Genomic DNA, 24,547 nt, shown 5'->3' on the forward strand with positions numbered 1-24,547 from the left:
TAAATCACTATTTAGTTACCTTCATCACCCGTACAATAAAGTTTCGATTTATGGATGAATCATTTATGATATTTGTTTTTTAAATAATATGATCTATTGGAAATTATGTTTCCAACAAGGCAACCAAAATGGTGCACCAACATCATTAGTACCATACGTTCGTTGGGTCATAAAATTGTGGTCATTATTTTAAGCGATTATGATACTGACTAATATATTTCTTCACAGTTTTATTTACAGGTTAATTAATTCATTCATTCATTCATTCAATGATGTTTGACTCTTTTTAGTTCTTTTTCACCCTTCGATTTTTCCAACGGAATACAATTTTTCGCATCTGCGCAACATTCCTTCCAAAGTTCACTTTCCGCTTTGTAATGCTTTTGATCACGTGATAACCAATTGGTCAATCTTTCAACTTCGTCCGGTAAGAGATTCCTCTCTCGAAGAAAACATTTCTCTCCGCATGTTGCTAAGCAACCGAAGTAATTCTGACAATAGTAATGTCCGTCGAACTCCACCGAATCATCATAAGTGACTCCATCTTCCTGAAGACATCTTCACTTTATCCGCGCTTTCACAGTAAGCGGACGTTAAAGCGTTCGTGATCGAATTTATTTTGTGACGTAATTGGGATGAGTTTGTTTTGTTTTGCTCCGTAATCATAATGGAGTTGAATAAGCGAGGCAAAACCTTTTTCGTTTCGTTTAAAGGAAGATGCTTGTTTATCTCGAATGCATTTCATGAACGCGAAGAGAGCGCATTGATAACTATTCATCGACATCATGTTTTGATAAACACCTGCGAACAGACCTTTGTTTTCCTTGGGTGCACATTGCGACCATACTTGTGATTCACGATCAAAACCTGAAACAGCTACTGAAGGAGCCTCGCTTCGATATGTCGTAAAAATGGTTTTATTGCTTCGTAAACCGTTCAAACTTTTCTCGAAAAAGCTTCGTTTCTTTTCCATATCTTTGATTTTGTTTCGCGATGTTTCGACAGCTTTCATGTTTCGTAAATTCTCCGTAATTCCATCGATCTTTCCTTTCAATAAAACAATTCTATGGAACATAACACTCTCTTTCAGGTTAGCTGGGACTTCAATTCCCAAAGGCATTCGAAGGAAATCGATATTTAGCCAATCTCCCACTTTTGGACGTTGGTTATAGATGGTGGCCCAGTTGATTAATCGAAGGTCTGACAACTCTTCCATATACTGCACAATTTGTTTTCGTAGTTTCTGTTCGTATTTCATTTTGAAAATGATCGAGAAAAAGTCTCGTAATTTCTCGATAGTATTTACAGAAGGTGTAATTCGTAAACTGTATCTCGAAAACCATTTTTCGAGGCATTCCCTGTAATTACGACAAGAATTTGATTTCCTTTTCGAAGCTTTTGATTTGTTTTGTTTCTGTGTTGACTTTTTAGTTGAAACTTTTTCCTTTTTTGTGCCATTGTTTTCTTTATGCACGAGTTTGTTTAGAAGCGGTATTTTTCTCAAAGGTGAAACGAATTTGGTTACAGGCTGTTCAATACTTTTGGTCAAAGGTTTTTCGATACTTTTGGTCTGATAGTTGTCTGAAGATAACGAGATGTTCTTAGCAAAGTGGGCGACTGATTGGTTAAGTTTGGCCACTGATTTCACCAATGGTTTCATCAGGATATTAGGGACGAACCCTCGTCCTGTGGCGTCCGTTGTATTTAAGGGCGCAGGCTTCAATTTTGATTCAGTGCTCTTTGATGGAGATTTTGATAGCTTTTTCGTTTTTGTTGCAATTTTTTGTAACTGTTTGATTTTCGTTGATTTTTGTTTTGTTTTGTTGGTTGCGGGTTGTTGAAAAATTCCTTTTGGAGGTTCTTGTTGAAAAGACTGTTGAAAAGCATCTTTCCATTGAGCTTGCGTAAATGTTGGTTGTTGAAATGATGTCAAATCCTGTTGGGTTTTGGAGGATACAGGCTGGGAGGCTGTACTTTGTTGGTAGAACACAGGCTGAGCAAGAGGTGTTTGTAATGGTCGATAGTAAGGGAGATTGGCTTGAGGTGCGATTCTGAAGGGAGGTACTGGACTGAAGTTGAAATAGTTCTCCGATTGAGTTTTCATTGTTGTTGATTTGTGTTTCTTTTGTTTCTTTGGAGACTTCAGTTTCTTCATTGGTTGGTATGTCAAATCCATGGTTTGTATTTCATCTTGCTGGTCCGTTTTCTTCATTTGCTTTGGTTTCTTTTTATTCGACGACGGAGCAGATGCTTGTTGTGATGGTTGTTTAGCCTGTGGAAGTGTCTGTTTATTAGCCTGAACAACTTTCTGTCCTTTAGCCTTGATGGTGGAAATCTTTCCTCTGACCATTGCATTTTCAGTCACTTCTTTTTGATTTGATTTTATTTGTACCATTGTCTGCGTTTGTTCTCCTTCGCCTTCCATTCCCTGCTCTCCTTCGTTAGTGTTCGATGATGAATTTCTGTTCACGAAAAAGCGTTGCTGTCCTTCTCCCTCCACCGAAACGTTCTCGCTCAATAATTTGTCCATGGAATCATCTGTGTTCGTTTTGTTGTTTAAGAAGCGTTCCTGTGGCTCTCCAATGACACCACCGCCGCCATCGATTTTCTCTGCGTCGTTCACAAATTTCCCCATAGGTTCCTCACCCTCCGTCATGGTGTTTGGTGACACTCCATCGTTTGCTTGTTCTGCTTCCATCGTTTTCGCTTCGTTATTTGCTAACACACCATCGTTGGTCGTTTGTTGCTCTCCTCCATTCTCTTGGACTGCTTGTGAACCCTCCTCCGTAGGTACACCAGTCTGTGCCCTTTCACTAGCCTCTTCAGTCCCTGTGGCCTGCTCACTAGCCTCTGCAGTATTTGTAGCTTGTTCATCAGCCTGCTGAGCTTTCTCGTTAGCCTCAACACCGTCCGTTGTTGGCTGTTGTTCATTAGCCTGCTGTAGTTGTGCTCCTTCGTTTTCTTGAACTTCTTGCACTCCCTCGCTGTGTTGTTCTCCTCCGCTTTCTGGTGCAGGGTTTTTGGTGAATTCCAATCTGCTATTCATGAGTTCACTTTCTTTTTCCTCTTGTTGAATCATGCTTTGTGTATTTTGCGGAACGTCACCTGGCAATAACTTGTTTCCATACACTTGAGAGTAATCTTGCAAATCCTCCCCATCATGAACACTTTGATCTTCTGAATCAGGGGATTCCCCTCCAGTCACGTTACTATGGAGACGAAACTCTCTGGCAGGGGAATCACCAGGGAATTCCCCTTCTGACGTCACGTTTTGGTAAGAGGGAATTTCGCGAGCTTCGTTATCGTCTGAAAAGGAAATGGATTTTTCGAAAGGAACATCTTCCGTTGGAACAGCATTCTGAATAAAGTCACGTGACACTGCTTGACTTTGCAAAATTGGAGGGTAATTCCATTTTTCTGATTGGTCGAAGTTATTGAAGTCGCTCTGTGATTGGCTGATTGAGACAATGCAGAGGAGTATCAACCAATGGCTCTTCATCTAAATTGAAAACAAACTTCTATTAATAGGCACCGAACCGATGTTTTGAGCTTGTTAAACTTCCTGGAATACACTTAGACCTTCTTTATGGGAAATTTTCTGGTTTCGCCTTTTGAAGTAACTTTTGAAGACCACCTAGTCTGATAGAAGGAATTATTTTTTTTTTCAAATAGAGAAAAACTTTTACCTTTCCAATTGGTAATTCTAATCCTTTCAATTTCTTCAAAATTTCAACAGCATTTCAAAATGGCTTCTTTCTTCTATTTAAAATGAAAAGTGAAGCGAAACGCGAAAAGTAATACAGAAATAATTAAATTCATAAAAATTAACAAAACAGAAACAAGTTTGGTGTTTGTTTACACGAATTCATTGATCTTAAAAAGTTCGTGCACTGTTTACACGTAAACAACATTTCAAACATGTTTTCAAAAAAGAAATTTCAATAAATATAAATTAATTCTTCAAAATTTTAAGCATCATAAAACTTTTTGTTTGCTTTTAAACATTTCATTTAACAGCTTCGCTTCTACTTCGACCAATCTTTAAATTTTAATCGTACACGTTTTTTTTATAAGAACATCCAAAATATTTGTAGCCTAAAAATGTTCTTAACATGTTCTTATTTTCGCCATTTTTGAGTATTTTTGTGCAATTTTTGAAAAATTTCTTACCCTTAGAGAGACTTTTTTACAATTTTTACACTCGAAATCAAAATCAAAAAATTTCCTAAAAATCGTGGACTTCCCGACCTTTAGAGGGATTATTATTTTTGGATTTTTATTAACTTTAACAGACTTCGGAAGGTAAAAAAACCGACCCTTATCGTCCGATCATACCCAGCACCCATGTTTGCCTAATTTACCACCCCCTCCCCCCGGGTAGTACTTGGCCCGTTGAACTCTGAGCGCTAGAGATCGTTCTTTTTCTTGACCGTACTTCAGCCTTGTGCAATATCTCAACCGATGAAATTTCTATTGAACTTGATATTATTCGAACAGACTAAACATTACCTTAGTCGGCCCTAATTTTAGTCACTTCGTCAAAATTTAGTCACTTAGGGCCGACTAATATATAATGAATAATAGCGGACGAAATAATGAATTGTAGCGGACGTAATGATGTGGTATTCAAAAAGGTTGGTTAAGGAAAGCTTAATTATAAATTTTTAGTCGGCCCTAATTTTAGTCACCAAGCCAAAATTTAGTCACTTAGGGACGACTAAGTTTTGGCCGATAAGGTATGTAGACTTTTTTATATTTTTATATGAAGAACATAAGGCTTTGCAAAAAATTGTGCTAAATTTTTAAAAACTGTTACACTTTAAGAACACTTTAAGAACATTTTTAGGATCAAAACCTAAAGAGTTAAGAACCTCTGAAGAATCGAAGAATTTTAGCGTTCTTCAAAAAAAGGAATGTATACATTATATATTCTCCAAAGTTGTACACTGGGCGAAATAAGAGATTTCCAATCCTGCAAATATATGATATTTCCAAAATTTGAAAATATTTTGAAAATATGATATTTCAATCCTGTAGATATCATGAAATATGATATCTCCTAAACTTTGGAAATATAGAAAATCATATTTTCATATATTTACAAATGTAATTGGAAACATCATATTTCATATATCATAATCTCTTATTTCGCCCAGTGGTATGCTTTTTATGTCGTATTCTCAACTTCTCAAACTTTACTGTCTGTCCATTACTTTTGTATGATGAGTCACAATCCGGTGGATTCCGTTTCCATTTCTTTACTGTTCCTTAGTATAGAATTCTCATTCTGTGATATGTTTGTCTGGTTGATTCTGTAGATTGAAAGGCGTTCCATCGAGCGCCTCAATCGGCCGCGCGTTGTCGGTTTAAGCGCGATGTAGATCAGTGCATCCACGATGACGTTAATATAGTAGAAGAGGAATAGAAATTTGGGAAGAGATTGTTGAAAGAAGACGGAGAGGAAATCTGGAATGCTGATGAAGATGATGAACGTTGCTACAATGAGAAACGGGATGTAAATTCGAGGTCGTTTTGTGATGTGACGTTCGCGTGTGTAACGGACCGCACGAAATTTGTTAAAGATGTATGAATACACTAAAATGAACTCCAAAATGACAATGAGTGTTAAAATCATGGATAGGATTCTACATGCTTGCTTAATTGTTGCTATGGAGACAGTTTTCTTGACGTAAAGGACGAGGAGAGGAATCGCGAAAACAACTCCAGTGAACCAAGTTGTCACGCAAAACAAATATTGTTTTCTTTGGAACCAGCACCGATAGTATCTCATATGAAAATAGACTTCCAAAAAACGTTGCATTGTCAGCAAAAACATTCCAAAATAAAATGGTATCCCAATCGCGTATGTAATGATATCCATAATGGCGGATCGAGATATGACGTCACCGATTTCAAAATGCTGGAGAAAGCAACGAACAATGTTTTGCAGACTGAATAAAATGTCTGAGACACTGAGGTTGATCAAGAGAAGGATTCCTTTTGAACGTTGCCAGTTCTTTTTGTGTTCCGTCACCAAGAGAACGATTCCTGCGACGTGAACTAAAATTCCAATGATTGATAAACAAAGCGAAATGATTCGAAAATTATCCATTCTCTCCTCGAATTAGTTATCTGTTGATAAAATGTTATTTTTCAACTTTCAGGTTATTCGTTAGAAAAGTTTCATCATCAAAGTTTTTCTTTCTTCCGTAACGTTTGCCAAATTTGGCAAATCAAAAAATTGAATGAAGTTCTACGTAATTTGCAATCTGGAAAAGATCTGTTGAGTGGTTTAATTTTAGAAAATTCTAAGAGAAACATAGACCTTCTTAGACATCATCGGCTTTTCTTCTGTTTTACGGGGAATTTCTTTCATATTTTAATCTCGACATCCTGCTTCTGGTGTAAATATTTCATCTCTTTTTTACTTTTTCTACTTGGAAAATTGTCTGTCAGTTTTTCTCTCTTAATTTATTTTTGTTTATTTTAGTATATATGACATATTTTTCCCCATTTTAAAATCGTAGTTTTTATTTTTGGCTTATAATTCGTATATAATAACGATGATTATTTATGAGATTTCAAGAAAAGTTTTCGAATGACGGACGGAAATACAATCGTGTTAATTCCTTTCTGTTTGACCGAAACAAATTTTTTTCGTAAGCTAAGGTTTTTTTTGTGTGCTTTCTTAAAATTAATTGCATTTCGAATACTAATTTTTGAAATATTTTGGAAATGAAAACAATGTGTGCACTATACCTGACCTATTTCGCAACAAAAATCTCCCTTTCTTTTATCTTTTATTTTTTTTATTTGGAAATTTCTGAATTTTCTGAAGATCCTTCCCTTCGATCAATTTTCCTTGAGATTTTCGAAAGAATTTCTGAATCTTTATGAAAAAGTATTGAAAGCATTCATTCTTTGATCGCAAATCTGGCGCTCTACAAAAATGGAGCTTCGATAACGGTTTGTCCAGAAAAAAAATTTCCATCGCCCAGAAAATCAACCAAAATGTGACCAAAACCCTTGATAAAATTGAAATTTTTTTCAGGAGCAATGTGGAGGAGTGCGATTTTGTTTAAAAATTTCCTTATATGGTAAAAAGTGCACTCCACCGTAGAGGTTCATGATTTTTTATTAAAAATTTTTATGAAATTTTGTAAATAAGCAACGTGGAGGAGTGTTAAAGTGTAAAGAGTTACCTTAAATGGTCACAAAAGCACTCCATCGTAGTGCTTATTTTAGAGCTGAAAATTTCGCTGAAAGCTGGATTTTCTGGGCTATTGGGCGGGCAATTTTTAGCTGGGAACCTCGATCTCGGCGCTAAAACGTCGTTCAGGACAGTATTTAGGGCCGTTGCACTTGGTTTATGGACCTTACGGTGCTAGGACGTCGCTCGGGACGGCTTTTAGAGCCGTGTTGTGATTTTTAAACTGCGTTATTATAGTCAGAATGTTTTTTATAGTCATCATGATCTTCAGTAGTTTTCTTATAATTAGTCTTGTAAGAATCAATTGAACTAGAGCTTTTTGATTGGTGCTTATAAATGACATGGCTGGTGATACTTTTTATAAGAATTTGCCAATAAAAGTTTTTCTTTTTGCAAATTTAGAAATTTTATGATTTGTGCTTATGAATAACACTGTTAACAATTATTTATAAGAATTTCGCCAATTTGTTAATGAAGTATATTCTTATACTAGTTACTGGTCTCACTCGTTTGATTCAGACAAAAAATTGGAAAAGATAAATTTTGTCTTATTCTGAAAAATGTCTTTACCCAAATAATATGATTGACGTAAAATTTCTATTCAAAAAAATTGTCAATAATTTTCACAAATAACATTTTAAACAAATCTAAATTGATCAAGATAAAAGGAAAATTTTGTACAAATGATAATGATAATAATTGATGACAAAAGAACAAACCAAAAAAAAAATTGTCATCAAAGGAAAAAAATCTAAATATAATATGTACAATGCTTCTACATCTTTTTAAAATTGTTTCAAATTTTACCAAAAAAATAAAATTATAAAATATAAAGCAATAGTTCAACCCAAATGATCAGGTTTTAGTTTCTTAGCAGCTGGCTCCATGCCTTCGTTAATTTGTGACATCGTGAGATTGGCACCAGCCTTCAAGACATCTCCACCCGTCAGTGCCGACAAACCGTCGTTCGAATTTTCGTCCAATTCATCCTCATCATCGTTGCCTTGGTTACCGTTACTCGATGACGTCATTCCACCGACACACTCCGCCATGACGGACATAGGCGACTTGCCAGTATGGGCGGCCACTTTGTGTTCGATCAAATAAAACATGTATTCGTCATACAACAAACGAATCAAATGAAACGAACCGAAAGACGCCGCCGAACGTAGCGTCAAATCGCGAATGATCATTGAAGAATAGAAAGACCAGTTTAATAAGAAGTTACGAGCGGCTTTTGGGTACGACTCTTGTCCCTGGTGAGGCTCCAATACCATGGCAACCACCGACTCCAACCATTTGGCCCATTGTTCCAGTGAATGCTGAAAAAAAGAGAGGACATATTCATCAAGACTTTGTTTGTCAGTAAAGAGTTTTTGTAATTCATAATCAGCCTATTGAATGAAGAGATAAAAAACTAAAATTTCATCACTTTTTATAATTGGTTTATAGACTTGGGAACGCTCAATAAGCGGAGAACGAATAAAGATTATACAGAAAACAATCATCGTTTACCTGCTGAGCGAGAGTTTGTTTGAAGTCTTGTTCGAGTTTGGCGATGAGAGATTCATCGCATTGGCAAACCCATGACGATTGTTCTTGAACGTTGTTGAAGTCTACTTTGTTCAGATCGTTCCACATCTGGTTGATTTGCTGCGAGTTCTGTAAGACCGCCCGCGCGGCTTGCGCGAGATGGTTGAGCGATGTGTATCGTCGAAGAGTTTGGGAGAAAGCACTAACAGCTGCAACCTGAATGGAAGTTAAAAGTTATCGAGAGTTTTAGAGAAAATAGAGTAAATACAAGAGATTGCTTCTTTCTTTTCTCCAAGAAACGTTTTCCAATTTCAAGTTTTGTTCATTCAAGATTGTACATTGATTTTAAAAATTTGAATATTTGTAGTCAAACAAGCCTCCTCTTCTAAACATCCGAAATCAGCTAGTGAAAGAAGTTAATGACTGTTCAACCCTGACTCAAAAATTAACCAAGTATTAACTATTCAGCATTCAAGCACTCACTTTAACATTGCAGATTTCTTTTGGCATTTCAGACATACTTCCAACCAACCAATTCTCCAGACTCTTTGCAAAATTACGAACGATTTGCGTCAATGCACTTGGCACAGCTCTCAAAACATCAGGAACCAAAACACCGACCAGTTTCTGATACAAAATGTAATCGGTCTCTTTGATGAAAACTTGGACAGGTTTGTAATTACAGAAAGTGATGAGGTCATTCTTAGTGATATTGAACTCGTTGTTATCCAAAGTTCCGTTGTCAGCTTTGTTGGCGGCTGCCGGACTCTTGTAAAAGGATTGCCAAAGAGCTTCCACCAAATCGAACTGTAAAGTGCTGATCACTTCCAACAAAGCCTAAAGAAAAGGTTAACAATTGGTTATGTGTTTGGACCTTTTCATTTAATTTTTTTTAAGAGACAACAGTTTGAACAGTTTACTATTTTGATAATTTTCCTTCAAAACAGAAGATAATCGTTGGGTTCGTTTCAAATTAACATGAAAACTTATTCTTGGAACTTGAAAAAAGGAAAAGTTTCCCTACCTCACTATGGCTGCGGTAATAATTTCCAAACGTTATAACATCTTCTTTTTTTAACCCTTCAGGAAGGGGTTCCGTGAGATCGATGACAGGACCCTCTGGCAAACCATCCCCAACATCTCCCAAATATTGTTGATGGGCCGAAAGGGCGCTTGAATCCTCCGCATTGCTGGCGGCACCCTCAGTCCGCCTTTCTTCATCGTAATTATTAGAGCCCATGGAGCGTTTGGAGCTTGTAGGGGTTGCGCGCAATGCAACATGGGTATCATCGGTGATGCGAGCCAAGGGTGAGTTGGGTTTGACACGAATGCCATAATAATGGTATTTGGAATTTCCTCTGAAGAATAAAAGCAATTACAAATGATGAAAAGGTGAAAAATGGACACTGATTGGTTAAGAAAGCTTATGAAACAAAAAAAGTTCACGTCCAAATTTCAATACCAAGCATAATTTCACGTTACTTTCAAGCATATTTTCACAAAAGCTTTACGAAATAGCATAAAACTTCAAATGTTATGAAAAGAAATAATTACCTTGTGCCGAGACGTCTGGTTTTCAATCCCACGAAAACGGAGCGAATGAGTTTCCCGAAACTTGCTGCATTGACGGCGTCGATTTTGTTTTCGGCGCAATGACGGAGATAGTGATGGTAGAGGGTGCTTCGTGGTAAACTTACTCCGTCAGATGTTTCATAATTTTCCAGTAACCATTGCACCTGGAGGATCAGGGAGAAGAAGAAAAATTGACGCATTTTCAAGAACTTTTTAAACAGATGAAAAAAGCAAGGGACGATGGAAAATTTGCCAAAGTTGTTTACGACAAACTCTTTGTTAGAGATTTTAGACCACCTCAACGGTAATTTCCCTTTTTTCGTTTAAATTTCTTTCTTCACTTTTTATTGATAAAATCGTACACTAACCATGAGCAATCCTACTTTCTCCCTCTTAAATGAAAATCAAATGCTTACTCTAAGCGACTCTAATGATCCTGATGCTAATCTTTACGAAAACTTTACTCATGAGACATCTTTTTTATCGATCGACGAAACAAAAAATAAGATCACTAATTTGAATCAGGATTTTTCTATTCTTAATCTTAACATCAGAAGTATTTCAAAAAACTTTAACGATTTTAAATATCTTTTGAAACAACTAAATTTCAATTTCAAAATCATTTGCATCACTGAAACCTGGTGTAAAAAGGATGAAGCGAAAAGCGAAGAAAATCAAAGCAAAAAGAGCTTCTCTAAATATTCTATTCCGGGGTATAAAGTTTTACACCAAGCTAGACCACATAAGAAAGGGGGAGGTTTGTGTATTTTCGTGCACGAATCTCTCAATTATAAACGTAATGAAACTCTTAGTGTGAATGATAACGATTGTGAAATCTTAACAATAGAATTAATAAACAAACTCCAAAATATTATAATCTCTTGTGTATATAGGCAACCCTCGGGTAATTTAAAAAAATTTAAACAACATTTAAAAAACCACATCGCTAATAAGAATCTGAACAACAAAAGCATTTATATAGCAGGTGATTTCAACTTAAACCTTCTTCACTGTGAAACTAGTAAACACGTTAAAAACTTTGTAAATACTCTTCTTCAACATAACCTTGTACCGACAATAAATAAGCCGACAAGAATTACAACAAACACAATAACATTAATCGACAATATTATTACAAATGACATCACTAATAACTTCACAGGTGTAATCAAGTGTGACGTATCTGACCACTTCCCAAACTTTCTCATCTGTCAAAAAAATTTAGAAACATTCAAAAACGAAATGATTTTTTCTAAACGTTTTGTTGACAAAAAATCAATCAAAAAATTCTGTGATTCGTTAAAAACTATGAACTGGGAACTTGTAACAGAAACCAATCATGCAGAACATTCTTATCATGTTTTCAAAGAAATTTTCACAAGATGCTATGACAAAACTTTTCCAAAAACAGAGATCACGATCAAACCAAAAACACTGAATTTTCCATGGATGACCGAAGGCTTAATAAAATCTTCCAAGCGAAAACAAAAACTTTATGATAAATATTTAAGCAAAAAAACTTATGATAATGAAATAGCATATAAAACTTACAAAAAGGTTTTTGAAAAAATTAAAAAGAAAGCCAAAAAAGATCATTATTCAAAACGCATTATTAAATTCCAAGGGAATTCAAAACAAACCTGGAATATCATCAAAGACATAATCGGAAGGTCGAGATCAGCTATACAATTTCCACAAGAATTAAAATACAAAAATCGAATTCTCAGTCAAAAACCCGCCATAGCTGAAACTTTCAACGATTTCTTCTCCTCGATAGGTAAAAACCTGGCGTCAAAAATACCTAATTCTAATAAGGACGTGTTATCTTACATTGAAGACTATGATAAAAATATGTCTGCTGAACCTTTGACAATTGAAGAACTTGACCAAGCTTTCAAATCATTACAATCCAACAAAAGTCCAGGCATTGATGATGTTGATACCAACGTAGTGCAAAATGCATACGAGATAATAAAACCTTGTCTTTACCACATCTTTGATCTCTCTCTAAAACAGGGGACTTTCCCAAACGACATGAAAATAGCAAAAGTAACGCCTATTTTTAAAAGTGGCGAAAAAGACGAACCGGGAAACTACAGACCAATTTCAGTCCTACCTTGTTTTTCAAAATTACTTGAAAGAATTATGTACAACAGACTTTACGAATATCTAACAACTAATAAACTCTTATACCAAAAACAATTCGGCTTTCAACGAAAACACTCTACAGAACATGCACTACTAGGACTAATAGACGGGATTGCTGACTCTTTTGAAAAAAATGAATTCACTATTGGTGTCTTCATTGACCTATCAAAGGCCTTTGATACTGTTGACCATAACATACTGACTGCTAAACTTGAACGATACGGAGTAACTGACAAAAACTTAGACTGGTTCAAAAACTATTTGACAGGACGTAAACAATGTGTATCATACGGAGACTTGACTACAACACCAAAAGCAGTTGAGTGTGGTGTCCCACAGGGATCCATACTAGGACCACTACTTTTTCTCATCTACGTGAACGACCTCCACAATGCATCTAACATACTTGACTTTATACTGTTTGCTGACGACACAAACTTATTCTGCTCAAACAAAAATCTAAAAACACTTTTCGAAATCGTAAATAATGAATTAACCCTTATAAACGAGTGGTTTATTGCCAATAAACTATCCTTAAATGTTAAAAAGACCAAATATATATTATTTTGCAAACGAAATAAAGTGGATGACCTACCCCTAAGGTTACCATCTCTTTATATAAATAATACTCAAATTAAACGTGTGTATGATACAACTTTTCTTGGAGTAATAATTGATGAGTCTCTAAACTGGAATAAACATATATCAAGCATCGAAAATAAAATCTCTAAAAATATAGGTGTCTTATATAAAGCTAAACAGGTACTAAACATAGATTCCTTAAAAAAACTATACTTTGCTTTCATTCATAGCTACCTTAACTATTGCAACATAATATGGGGTAGTACTTTTAAAACTAGTCTTAAAAAACTCTATAGTAAACAAAAACATGCATTGCGCATTATGTTTGGGTGTAAACAAAATTTGCTCCGATTAGTCATCGTTTCAAAGAATTGGGCGCACTTAATATTTATCAATTAAATATCTTGCAAACAATTTCTTTTATGGGTAGTGTCAAAACCAAGACTTGCCCAAAAGCGTTTTTAACCCAATTCCCGACAATATCACACAAATATCAAACAAGATATTCAAAGAATGCTTTTAGAATACAGGACGCGAAATTAGCCGTAAAAAGGTTTGCAATCAAATACCGGGGTCCATTCATGTGGAATAATGTTCTTAGCAAAGAACTCAAAAAATCCTGTACAGAAAAATCTAAATTATGTTTCAATAAATCAACTAAAAAATATATAATGAATCTTGACATTGAGAAATATTTTTAATACTATCGTAAAAACTCGAAATGTCTCTTTGTTAATAATTTTATCTTCAACTCCTTCCTTTTTTTATTATTATATAAACTATATTACATTTATACTTTTTTCACTACTTAGTCTGTAAATAAACAAACTTCGCTTCAAGGGGTTAGGTGAAAAGACAGTAATGTCTTCTTCTTACTCCTGCGAATGTTTTTTAGTTTAGGAAAGATTTTTACTTTATCATCAATATTAGCAAAATTACGTTGTACTATTTTTAGATCTTTTTATCATTGCAAATACTATGCTACTAAAAAAAAAAAAAAAAAGAACAAGTGTAAAAGATAAATAACGGAAAACGATGAGGAAACTATTGACGATCAATTTCTTCAAAGCGTCCTCTCTCAGTTGCACAATTTAAAGTAGAGAAAGTCGTTCTCAGGCGTAAATTAAACTCAAAAATTTTCACCACTCGATCATCCTCAAAAAGTATTGTAAGGGATATCGAAAGAGAGTTTAACAGCTACACGTTTTTTATCAGAACAAACTATACAAGAACGTAAGGCTTCGATGGCCAATATATTAAGAACAAGTTAGAATATCTTAGAATAAAAACATCCAATTCTTAAGGAAAATGGGCAAAATTACCCACAAAATGGTGAAAATAAGAACATGTTAAGAACATTTGTAGGCTTAAAACTCAAAAAGCTAAAAACATCCAAAGGTTTCAAAATACGTATTTCGAAGAAACAAACATCTTCAGTTTACTTACAGTGATAGGCGAGGCACGTGTTGTGTGTGAGATGGGAACACGTTGGCTTGCTGCTTGTCCTGGTTGCAAGTATTGTGCTTGTTGAGCCACACCAATAGCCTGTGGACTGACGCCTAACCCCATCGAGCCTGGATGACCACCTTGAGCGGAGTAGGACTGGAACATTTGGTTTTGTGAAGCATTTCCATGGCTGTCCATGTACGTGTGAAGATTGGATTGTTGAGAGTACATCGACTCATTACCAGTCCCCCCTGCACCATATGGAAAACTGCTGACCCTGCAAAAAGATGAAGAAAAGAAAGATGTAAGCTTAATGTTATCATTACAACTGTTAAAAAATGTTAACTTTTAAAATATCCATGCAACCGATAATTTAAGCATACTATCAATATTACTATTTCTCACCCAGTTAATCGAATTATGGAAGTTAAGTATTTCTTGTTTAAGATCCCAGGAGACACCTTTTTTCCTGCTCTTATAAATCATAGCAAAGTTGTTTTGACACAACAAAGATGAAACATTCTAATCAAGGTCATCTCTAAACAAAACCTTTTATTTATGGAAATATGTCATTAACGACCTAACGACCGTTTGCGGTAGCTTAGCAACGGAGAGTAACATATCAGACGGTATTAGAGAGCAAGAATTGAGGTAGCTTGACTTCCTCTTCACAAAAACAAATGTCCATAATTTCCTTTACGAATCAAAAAAGAGCGCATTTCTTTTCCTTTTCACTGGCTCTCTCGCTGCGCTAAATTAATGGCGTGTCAACCTTTATCTTATTCACCATAGCAACCAGTAATCACCTTGACGACGCCGTTAATTAAGCTAATAAAAAGAGCATTTCGTCGAACATCATCAATCAAAGGAACGAAAGAAAAATGAGCGCACTTTAAACTTTTTTTCTGACATGTCAGCTTTAATCTTACGAACATTAAAGCTTCCTTAGCGATAAGAAAGCGGTGATGCCTGAGCCATAAAAACACTTAAATTCATGCTTTAAAACTACTTGTAGTAACAATATGCATGCCTAAAGAAGTATTTTAAATCATACCCTACTATTTACGTAAACAAGACCATTTAGAAGTTGTTTATTACACAAACGAAAAGAAGAATGAAGAATACCGTTTGGCAGTAAACATTGAAGCATATTTGTTCAGCATCTTCACTTCACAGTTCTTAACAACGCCTTTCTGTGTCTTAGTAACAGACTCTTTCACAAATGAAACTCACTTTTAAAATTCACAAAAAAAGTCGTACAACAAAATATCAAACGAACTCTATTCAGGCCATTCAGTCTATTCATCACGATGAGAAAGAAATCAGATTCAAGATTGAAACGAGTTAAATATTTAATTTCTCCATTTTCTTTCATTACTAACTTTCTTACCTCTTCCCACTAGCTCCGTAATTCCAAAAATGAGCTGGGTACCCGCCGGCACTCGGCCCCGAACCCACCGGTACGGGACCTCGATTGGCCGAAAAATCAGCATCCTTCCCTACGTTGAGATCGGAAGAACGAAAATCATCCCTCATTCGGTAATCACCAGGATAAGGGGTTTGCGACGCCCTAAAATCAGGCTCCGATCGAAAATCACCGTTCGGGTTTGTCCTCGATAATCCCCGATAATCATCATTATCGGGTCGATATTTACCAGCCACCGATGCTGCAGTCGCGTAATCGAGTGTGTTCCGATCGAGGACGGCTTCACTTTTGAGACGTGCAGCGACTGCAGCGTTTGTTGAGAAAGAGGACGAAGCCATTATTAATGATGATGATGTCAAGAAGACAGAGATTCTCAATGAGACAAAAAGTGTCAAGTCAACCGCAATGAAATGTCACTACCAATCTGTCAGTTGCTCTGGTGAACGAATTAAAAACCCCTTGCAACTACACAGCAACCTTTGACTTTTAACCAACAGCAACTAAAAACTTTTCATTGATTACCTTAACTCCTTTCTCTCCCATTTTTTTTTATCATACCTCATTTTATCAAAAGATGCTTCAAAAATCTTATTCATTTAAATCAATAGTACTAATTAGGATTTCATTCGACGGGGGTTCCGCACAGCCGTAAGTCGAGGGAAAAATTATCGATGAGATCGACTAATTGAATTATCATTTGTCTTTTGATAGCATTTGAAAGTTGATTAGCGTAAAGTTGACGCTGGAAAAAGCTCAAGTTTTTAAATTTGACGAAATGGGAATAAAATCCAAGAAAAGATTCCGTGAAGAACTCAACTTTGCGAATTGTCGAGAAGTTTGTAAACATTTTGACAGCTGAACCCCCTGGATGAAACAAACTCATAAATAAACAATGCTTTTTGATGAATAGGTTACCATTTGCTTATTAATCAAAAGAAATATTTGATTTGTTGATATGAATGAAGCAATTCATCATTCAAAGGCAGCGTTTCTTGTACACACACACTACATCAACAATTCAATTCAAACTCTCCCTCCACCAAAATGTACAATTCACCATCTTATCCGCAAACCTCGCAAAAAATTCCATCTTAACTTTCTTTCTAGCCCCACTTAGCATAACCAGAAATAAGATACTTGATTTATGTGAAAATGGCTGATTGGGAACAACTTTGAATTACACGTTTTTTATTTTTATATAAGAACATTTAATAACAACAGCTTTCGGATGTTCTTAACTTTTTGAGTTTTAAGCCAAAAAATGGTCTTAACATTTTCTTATTTTCACCGTTTTATGAGTATTTTTGTGCAATATCCTAAGAAATCAGGTGTTTTGGAGCCTGTGAAACTTAAAAATGTTCTTAAAAATTGTTCTTAATATTTTGGCCATCGAAGCCTTATGTTGTTATACAGTTTGTTCTAAATTGAAATGAAAGGATCCTTTCCTTTCCACCATCCAAGCGTTGATCTATTCGACCTAAGCGAAGTTCTAAAGGACTTATCGAAAACTCTTATTCAGATTATAACAAATCTGACCTTAATCAGAAATAATGCGAATACATAAAGGTTTGCCACACGATTCTCTAATGGCGTGATAATAGTGGACAATTGAAATATTATTAAAGGAAAGTCCAATTAAATACCTAATTATCAACTTAATTATCTATAAGAGAAATCAAAATCACGGTGCCGGATTCCGGGCGCATTCCCATGACTATTTTAAAATACTTTTTAAAGTTCAGACCCTCCTGAATCTGGCTCGTAAAAATTGAACAGCGAAAATAAAAAAGGTAAAACAACCTTTAGAACGGTTAAAAATATTGATGGCCTGAAGCATAAGAGGTATTTTTTTGGAAGTTTTTAAATACACGATCAAAAGTACAATCAACCTCTCCTACGGTGGTCAGCAAACCAAACAATACGTTTCCATGGCAACCGACGAGACATTATTTTGTTACCAAGAGAATAATTAACTCTTTTTCCTTAAATGAGGACAGGTCATTAAGACAGGTCATTAAGAATTTTTCCGGCCATATTTTGCACACTTGAATAAAGCTTATGATGATCAATTTTCATGCAGTTTCATGCAGTTTTCCGATTACCAAAAGTGATTTTTTTAACAATTTTTTTTGCTAAATCTGTTTAGATGATTAAATTCTCATGAATAAAGGTCTTATACGTAAAATTCTGCAAACAATAGAACGTAACAATGGTCAAATAACATCAAAAAGTAAGACACGAAATTTGAGCGAAACAAATACAATCACGCCCTAACAAACTTAAATATTGTTCCCCTAAAAATTTAACTAAAAATACCCGTTCGTTGAAGAATAAATTCAGGTCAAGTTTTCATTACTTTACAATCAAAAAAATGTCGTATTGAACGAAATTGGGCACGTTTAGACTTGCAAGCTAAAAAAGAAAACTGACTGTGTTCCAGGAAAATTAACCCTAATCAATCTTTTCATGTATTAATGAAAACCACCTAAGTTCAATCACTGTTCCAGAACGATAGTCCCAAAAACAAAAATGAAACAAAAAAATACCATTTAGTGGAAGTCGGTAAAGAGGTGATGGTATTTGGTGAACAAGTGGTCACGTGCTGGTCACGTGATACAGTTGAAGACGTTGTAGTTGAGAGAGAAGAAGGCGGAGGGGGAGAAGTTCGTTGAAAGATGGAGCCGCTCAATCCTCCAACTCCACGTGATGTAATGAAGTTCACGTCCAATAATTCTGGCATAGCTTTCATTCAAAGTTTTCAAACCAATTCAGCAACTTCTGTTATTGATTGGAAAGGTCTATGCCGAGTTTAACGAAATCAGATTCTTCTCATTAGTCGACCTCCAACCCACCACAAAAGAACACAAGAATAAGAATATTCTGCAATAAAATCTGTACCAACAACTCTCGTTCGTTCGAGCAATGCAAAACATCAAAAATGCGCGCACCAAATGCAATGTCATAACTTCTCTTTTGCATAATGACCATTTAATTACTCTTTCATAAAGTGTAGCTAATTGCTTATCAACGACTTGGTAACAAAGAAAGTTTTCAACACTTTAATGATCAATCATTAACTCCACATTCTTATCTCCATAGCAACCAATTCACCATAACAACCGAAATTCGAAGCACGTGTGAGTGAGAAGTGTGATTAAACATTTACTGAACTAATTAACGAGCTCTGTTTCTTTTTTTTTTTCATTTATTAATTAAACTACATAGCAAACAATTTATTTTTCTTCGAAATGTCTGTAGGAATTTAAAAGCTTCGAAATGACTATGAAGTTTTGACACAAGAGTTTTGAATTTTAATGCATTGACATTTTAGAAACCTACTTCTCTCAAAACTTCAAAAAATTCAAAAATTATTTCCCGCCAAGTTCAAGCCTTTTGGTCATTCGCCGAATTTGATTAAATTGTTATGTATTCAATTCGATCCATATCTTTTCTCAAACACCCTTTTTCCTCCTATTTCAACTCAAGTCTCCTTAGCTAAATCGCCAAGATAAATTCCGCCGAATTGCAGTCTTTTCTCTATTAGTATTTAAAAAGAAAGATGTCCAAATGTTGTAATTTGATAAAAATTGAAAATCTGTCGCTGAAAATCTCAATCCATATAAGCTCTCAAGAATCTTTATCCTTAAAGCTAAAAAAATAAATTGGTATTAGTTCAACGTCATTTAATCCTTTGAAAAACTGATGCAAAAAGCCACAAAGAATCCGTCACTGAATAAGAAGAAAGAAACTTACTGGAAAATAGAGTCATTTTTGTCAGGCGACCCAACAGAAATTTCACCAATCACCATTTTCAACGAAAAAATTTTCGGAGTCCCTCTCAGTTGAAAAGTGGAAGTCTCAAGAAGCACAAGGGAAGAAGAACTAGCAGTTTGTATAAAAGAAAAAGAAGACACAGCGAACAGAAAGAAGAAATAGAGGGTTGAAAAAGAATTGCAAATGTGATATTTTGTATAGAATCGTCTCTTTCTTATTTATAATTTTATTTTAATCATATTTATGCAAATTTCAAGGAAAAAGAGGCAAACAAGACAAGCACAAAAGAAATACCACTACTCTGATTTTCTTTCCCAAGGGGAAAATTTTTTGAAAAGCAAATATTGTACGAAAGGGAAAGTCTGAGCACAAGAACTTGATGAATGTTCAAATAAAGACCATTCAATTGCTGAAGTAGAATCAACACAGTAAAAGAGAAAACTTTCGAAATAGTTTTTTTCGAAAATGCTAAAAACTACATAAAAAAAAAGTTCCTATAAAAAATTCTTATCTCCTTTTAACGCACCCATGATACTTCAAGCATGTGTTATAGAAAGTTACCATGGAAACCGTAATGTCAACATTTCAAAAAAGAAGAAGAATGAAGAGTCTTACAAACTGTGATTTACTGGAACTTTTAATTGTGAAGTTTGCATAATTCATTCAGAAATAGCTGAACATTTTTTGGAACTTATCACATTTCTATACACTCAGTTAGTTAAAACAGATCAAGTAATGGTTTTAAGAAATGAATAAAAAGACTGAGCACTGTTTGTAGTAGACGACAGGAAAAAAGCTTTTCAAAATAAGTGACTTCGTTTTTAGCTAAATTTTAGGTTACTAGTGTTAGGACTTGCTTAAAAAATAAGACAGAAAGAGAGACAAAGAGGAAGACTTCATGATCTACACGTTTTTTTTTTATAAGAACATCAAAAATTTTCGAAGCCTTCGGATGTTCTTAGTTTTTTGGATTTGATGCCTAAAAATGTTCTTAAAATGTTCTTATTTTCAGCATTTTTTGAGCATTTTGATGTAATTTCTTAAGAAATTGCATGTTTTTAAGTCTCCAAAGCCTTAGTATGTTCTTAGAATGTTCTTAGATTTTTGGGCCTCGAAGCCTTATGTTCTTATATAGTTTGTTCTTATAAAAAAAAAACGTGTATAACGATTTGAAATAGACTACTCAAATATCATACACATTTAATATAACGCTAGTAGAGACTTCTCAAGACATCTAATCAAATCCAGCACTTTTGAGGCCATTACATTATGGGCTAGATACCAGACAGACTTAGAGCTGGAACTTTCCCTTTCTTCCTCTACAATAATCAAAACTCAATTAAGTGAATAATGGATTGGACATTAAACTGAAGTGACCTGAACAAAGAACACCTTTAATATCAGAGCATTCAAATCAATCATTCATTCAAATTCAAATTGTCAAATTCCAAATCTTTCTACACCAGTTTTCCTCAGAAGCTCCTTGAATCTCTTCATTCTAGCCACAAGGTGCTCATTTTAAGGGTCATTTTCAAGCTTTCCGAAACTTCGTTTTCACTTCAACTTCAAAATTATTTCAACCCATTTCTTTAACTCAGTAAAAAGCATCCAGAAGGTTTTGACATTACTTGGCTCACAGATTTAGCCAAGTTGCAAAATTTAATTTATGCTAAATTTAAACTTTGGTTGAAAACTTGAAATTTTATCAAATCTGATCTAATTGCAAAATACCTTGATTTTGAGCTATTATAAAAATTGAAATTCTAATAATTTTTGATAAAATCATTAAAAATTTTCAGTATCTAAAATTTTCTCATCATTTTTTTGGCCGAAAAACTAAAATCTTTAAGAAGTACTGGCGCAGACTGACGTCATATTACGCAAAATTTCTTAATCAGAAAACCTCTGCCTTGACTAAATCTTATTCTACTTAGTTGTACGCTTCGTTTGAGCTTGAAATAAGTTTCTTAAAATGATTTGTAACATTGTAAACATTTCGACCACACCTTTAAACCCCCTGGAGGACCCAAAGGAACTATATCTGTGGTTTCTCAATTTCTCCTTACATCTAAAGGCTCAAAAATATTACCAGAAACATTACAGAAGTTATACTTCTTAGATCGCATTTTCACACTGCCTGATGACTAGCTATAAGAGGTAATAAGGAATGACTTACATTGCTTGGGAGCTTGCTTGATCAGATGTGTAGCTTTGTCCAAGATCAGTTGAAGGATATCCTAAAAAAGAACCAAAAGAAATGTCATCATGAAACCATCAAAAGTTTGACTATGGTAAAAAAATAATTTTTGGATTTCAAAAACTCAACAGCTAATTTTCCTAAGAAAAACAAGATTCTCCAGTTGGGGAAAATTCACATAAAAAGGCTTGAATAAATTTCCAAGACAGTCCTTGGAGTTATTTGTTTAGTTGGTTGTTTTATTTTGATTTGGTTGCACATGGTTTTATTGGTTTGCTTAGTTATGCCTCAATCATTAATATAATAATTTCATTTCATGTTAAAAAATTATTTTATTACACTACCATACTCTAATTTAAAATACCTAACTTAAAAGCTGACTAAATCTTTCTCGCACTTAATCAATCTACATGTAAGGCAAATTAACATCTTCAAGCCAATTCTTTTCAGATTTTATAGTTAATCAACAAACCAAATAGCTAAGCTGTACATAGCATAGCTGCTAATTCCAGTGTTGCAACTATGTTTCATGAATTTGAAAGGAAATCATTATCAATATTTGGTTTTGTGGGTCATTTGACCCAAAAACCCTCTGACAAGACGGAAAACGTGTGTTTGTATCTCAACTGGACGAATTACCATCTACAGACAGAAAAGTTGCAATACACTGTCACTGCAATTCTGAATGGAGCTATCGGGAAACAAACAAAACAAGCAAAAATAAAATGAAGCCCATCATGAATAATGTTCAGAAAAAGGGTATGAATCCATCGGAATAATCTTCGGAAAATGGAAATGAATCCAAGTATGGAGAGAAGAAGAGTTGGATAGAGGGAGAAAAAGTATTAACGAAAAGTTTGAGTTTGAAAACACTTTGAAAGCATATTTCAATGGCTTTGTTTACCAGCGGTCTTCTCAGCTTTGACTTCTTTTTCTTCATCGTCTTGTTGCTGAGTTTGTTGTTGTTGTTGTTGTTGTTGTTGTTTAATTTTTAACTGATGTATTGCTAACGGGAAGGATTGCTTCTGCCCAGGAGAGGTAGATGTGTTCTGAGTAGGGATGCTTATTGCAACATAAGTTGGCTGTCCACTGCTGTTTGTTTTTGTCGTCTTGATCAAGATATTGGTATTTGCACCAGAGTTGTTCAATAAAGCAATTTGTTGACCAATAGTGGAAGATGCTGTTGATGTGGCCGGTTTTGAGATGGAAGCTTTAGCGACAGCTGCAGGGGAGATCAGACTAGCCGCAAGCGAAGGTAGAGAAGCAATTTTCTGCATTGCCACAGATGTTGGTGCTGTGATCTTGGTTGTTGTTGGCGTTTGGTCACCCATTGTTCAACCACAAGCTCTATAAAAAATAGAATAAGAAATTTTTGAAAAAGAATGAAGTATTACAAGAAAAGTTATAAGAGAAGTTTCTCAACCAAACTTATTTTTATTTAACAGGAAAAAATTAGCTTAGAAAAAAATAGCTTAGAAAAAATAAGTGAAGTTTCAAAATTATTTTGAAATCCAAAGAGATTAGACATTGGTTTGTTTCAATCAGAAAAGGGAAGAAATATTTCCAATCTTTTTGAGGCACCATTATTAAAGACTCTCCTTAGGATTTAAATGGTGGCACTCAATCTTACTGAAATTATTAAAAAAGTTCTGACAGGGTTTTAGTCTTCAGAATATATTAAACACCCTATACTTATGCTATATGAGGATTAAGAAAATGCAAACATATTCCTAGGTCATTTTTAAAGAAAATTATTTTTCATTTCGAAGATGTAATGGGTATTGACAATCTTGGCAAATCAAACAAACAAAATTGGAAGGAAGAGGGAGAACGGATTCAAGATAAAGGAAAAGAGATCAAATAAAAAAAGAAGCCAGAAAGTTATATGACCTTGTCATGAATTGAAAAAAAAACGTGTAAGCAATAAAGTAAACAAATGTATTTCAAATTAACCCTTTATCTGGTTACTAGGAATGTAGACTCCTAACAACCGCGTTTATCAAAACATTAACAATAAATAAGGGTTTATTAAGAAGTACAACTCAAGAAGTTGAACAGTTTTCTGCAAGTGAATGTCTAATAAAGGACATCCTCCCTACAGAATTCTGGCATTTTTTAGGGTATTTTATTTCTCCCTGGGCTATATTAGAGGGTAGTAGGGCAAAACAAGGTAATTTTTTTTTGAAATCTTGAGATCCTGAAAAAATGATTCATCACAACAAACTTTATAATATAATTATGATTTGTGTTGTCATTCCACTTCCTTGCAAATTTGAGATTTGTTATTATTATATCTTATTATTCATCAAATCGTTTGTATTCACACATCCATTTAGAGCTTCGGTGTGGTTTGCAAAAAACAATGATGATCTGATCTCAGGTCGGATTACTAGAGTAACCCTAAAGACAGTGTTTGCTGCACAGTTGACACAGGTTCAATTTCCACTTGCAAGTCAATGAACCTTCAAAGTTAGCATTGAAAAAGCGTTTTAAAAATATTCTATGGAAAAATTTGCATTTTAAAAGCACATTTCAATTTCCTCAAAAAAGTAGGTCGCTGTAACAAACTCTAATCAGTGCACATGGTACATTCCAGTGGAAGCTAAACTATTACAGGGGACGATGCTAAAAATTTCAGGCCAACAGATGTCTCCAGTTG

The 24,547-nt window shown here is 34.7% G+C and overlaps 3 protein-coding genes across 7 annotated transcripts in view; all 3 read right to left on the bottom strand.

Moving 5' to 3' along the window:
• Positions 1 to 59: 59 nt before the first annotated feature.
• On the bottom strand, positions 60 to 3,792 carry LOC136809471 (ras guanine nucleotide exchange factor R-like). The gene is made up of 2 exons (XM_067066005.1): positions 3,687 to 3,792; positions 60 to 3,499 (listed from the first exon to the last, which is right to left on the bottom strand). The coding sequence occupies exon 2, from the start codon at positions 3,497 to 3,499 to the stop codon at positions 578 to 580; it is 2,922 nt and encodes a 973-aa protein (XP_066922106.1). The 5' UTR covers positions 3,687 to 3,792; the 3' UTR covers positions 60 to 577.
• A 1,435-nt stretch (positions 3,793 to 5,227) lies between these two features.
• On the bottom strand, positions 5,228 to 6,112 carry LOC136809534 (C5a anaphylatoxin chemotactic receptor 1-like). Its single transcript, XM_067066074.1, has one exon. The coding sequence runs from the start codon at positions 6,110 to 6,112 to the stop codon at positions 5,228 to 5,230; it is 885 nt and encodes a 294-aa protein (XP_066922175.1).
• A 1,639-nt stretch (positions 6,113 to 7,751) lies between these two features.
• The window catches only part of LOC136809473 (DNA-binding protein RFX2-like), a 43,097-nt gene continuing 26,301 nt past the window's right edge, over positions 7,752 to 24,547 (bottom strand). For 2 of the 5 annotated variants that reach the window (XM_067066009.1, XM_067066010.1), the window contains exons 2-9: positions 22,793 to 23,235; positions 21,868 to 21,928; positions 14,492 to 14,768; positions 10,298 to 10,479; positions 9,768 to 10,101; positions 9,227 to 9,580; positions 8,726 to 8,959; positions 7,752 to 8,532 (exon numbers count right to left, since the gene is read on the bottom strand). In XM_067066009.1, the coding sequence (XP_066922110.1) occupies positions 8,053 to 8,532; positions 8,726 to 8,959; positions 9,227 to 9,580; positions 9,768 to 10,101; positions 10,298 to 10,479; positions 14,492 to 14,768; positions 21,868 to 21,928; positions 22,793 to 23,219 (2,349 nt within the window). In that variant the 5' untranslated portion in view covers positions 23,220 to 23,235 and the 3' untranslated portion in view covers positions 7,752 to 8,052. Of the gene's footprint in view, positions 8,533 to 8,725; positions 8,960 to 9,226; positions 9,581 to 9,767; positions 10,102 to 10,297; positions 10,480 to 14,491; positions 14,769 to 15,881; positions 16,570 to 21,867; positions 21,929 to 22,792; positions 23,236 to 24,547 lie in introns of those variants that run through there. The other 3 variants (XM_067066007.1, XM_067066008.1, XM_067066011.1) reach the window with 2 other exon arrangements.

Source organism: Clytia hemisphaerica, unplaced genomic scaffold (genome assembly GCF_902728285.1).
Source record: "Clytia hemisphaerica strain Z4C2 unplaced genomic scaffold, Clytia hemisphaerica genome assembly, whole genome shotgun sequence".
In the NCBI taxonomy this organism is placed as follows: Eukaryota; Metazoa; Cnidaria; class Hydrozoa; order Leptothecata; family Clytiidae; genus Clytia; species Clytia hemisphaerica.

Coding starts and splice junctions, on each gene's coding strand:
- LOC136809471 (XM_067066005.1), bottom strand. CDS start 3,499: ATGAAGAGCCATTGGTTGATACTCCTCTGCATTGTCTCAATCAGCCAA.
- LOC136809534 (XM_067066074.1), bottom strand. CDS start 6,112: ATGGATAATTTTCGAATCATTTCGCTTTGTTTATCAATCATTGGAATT.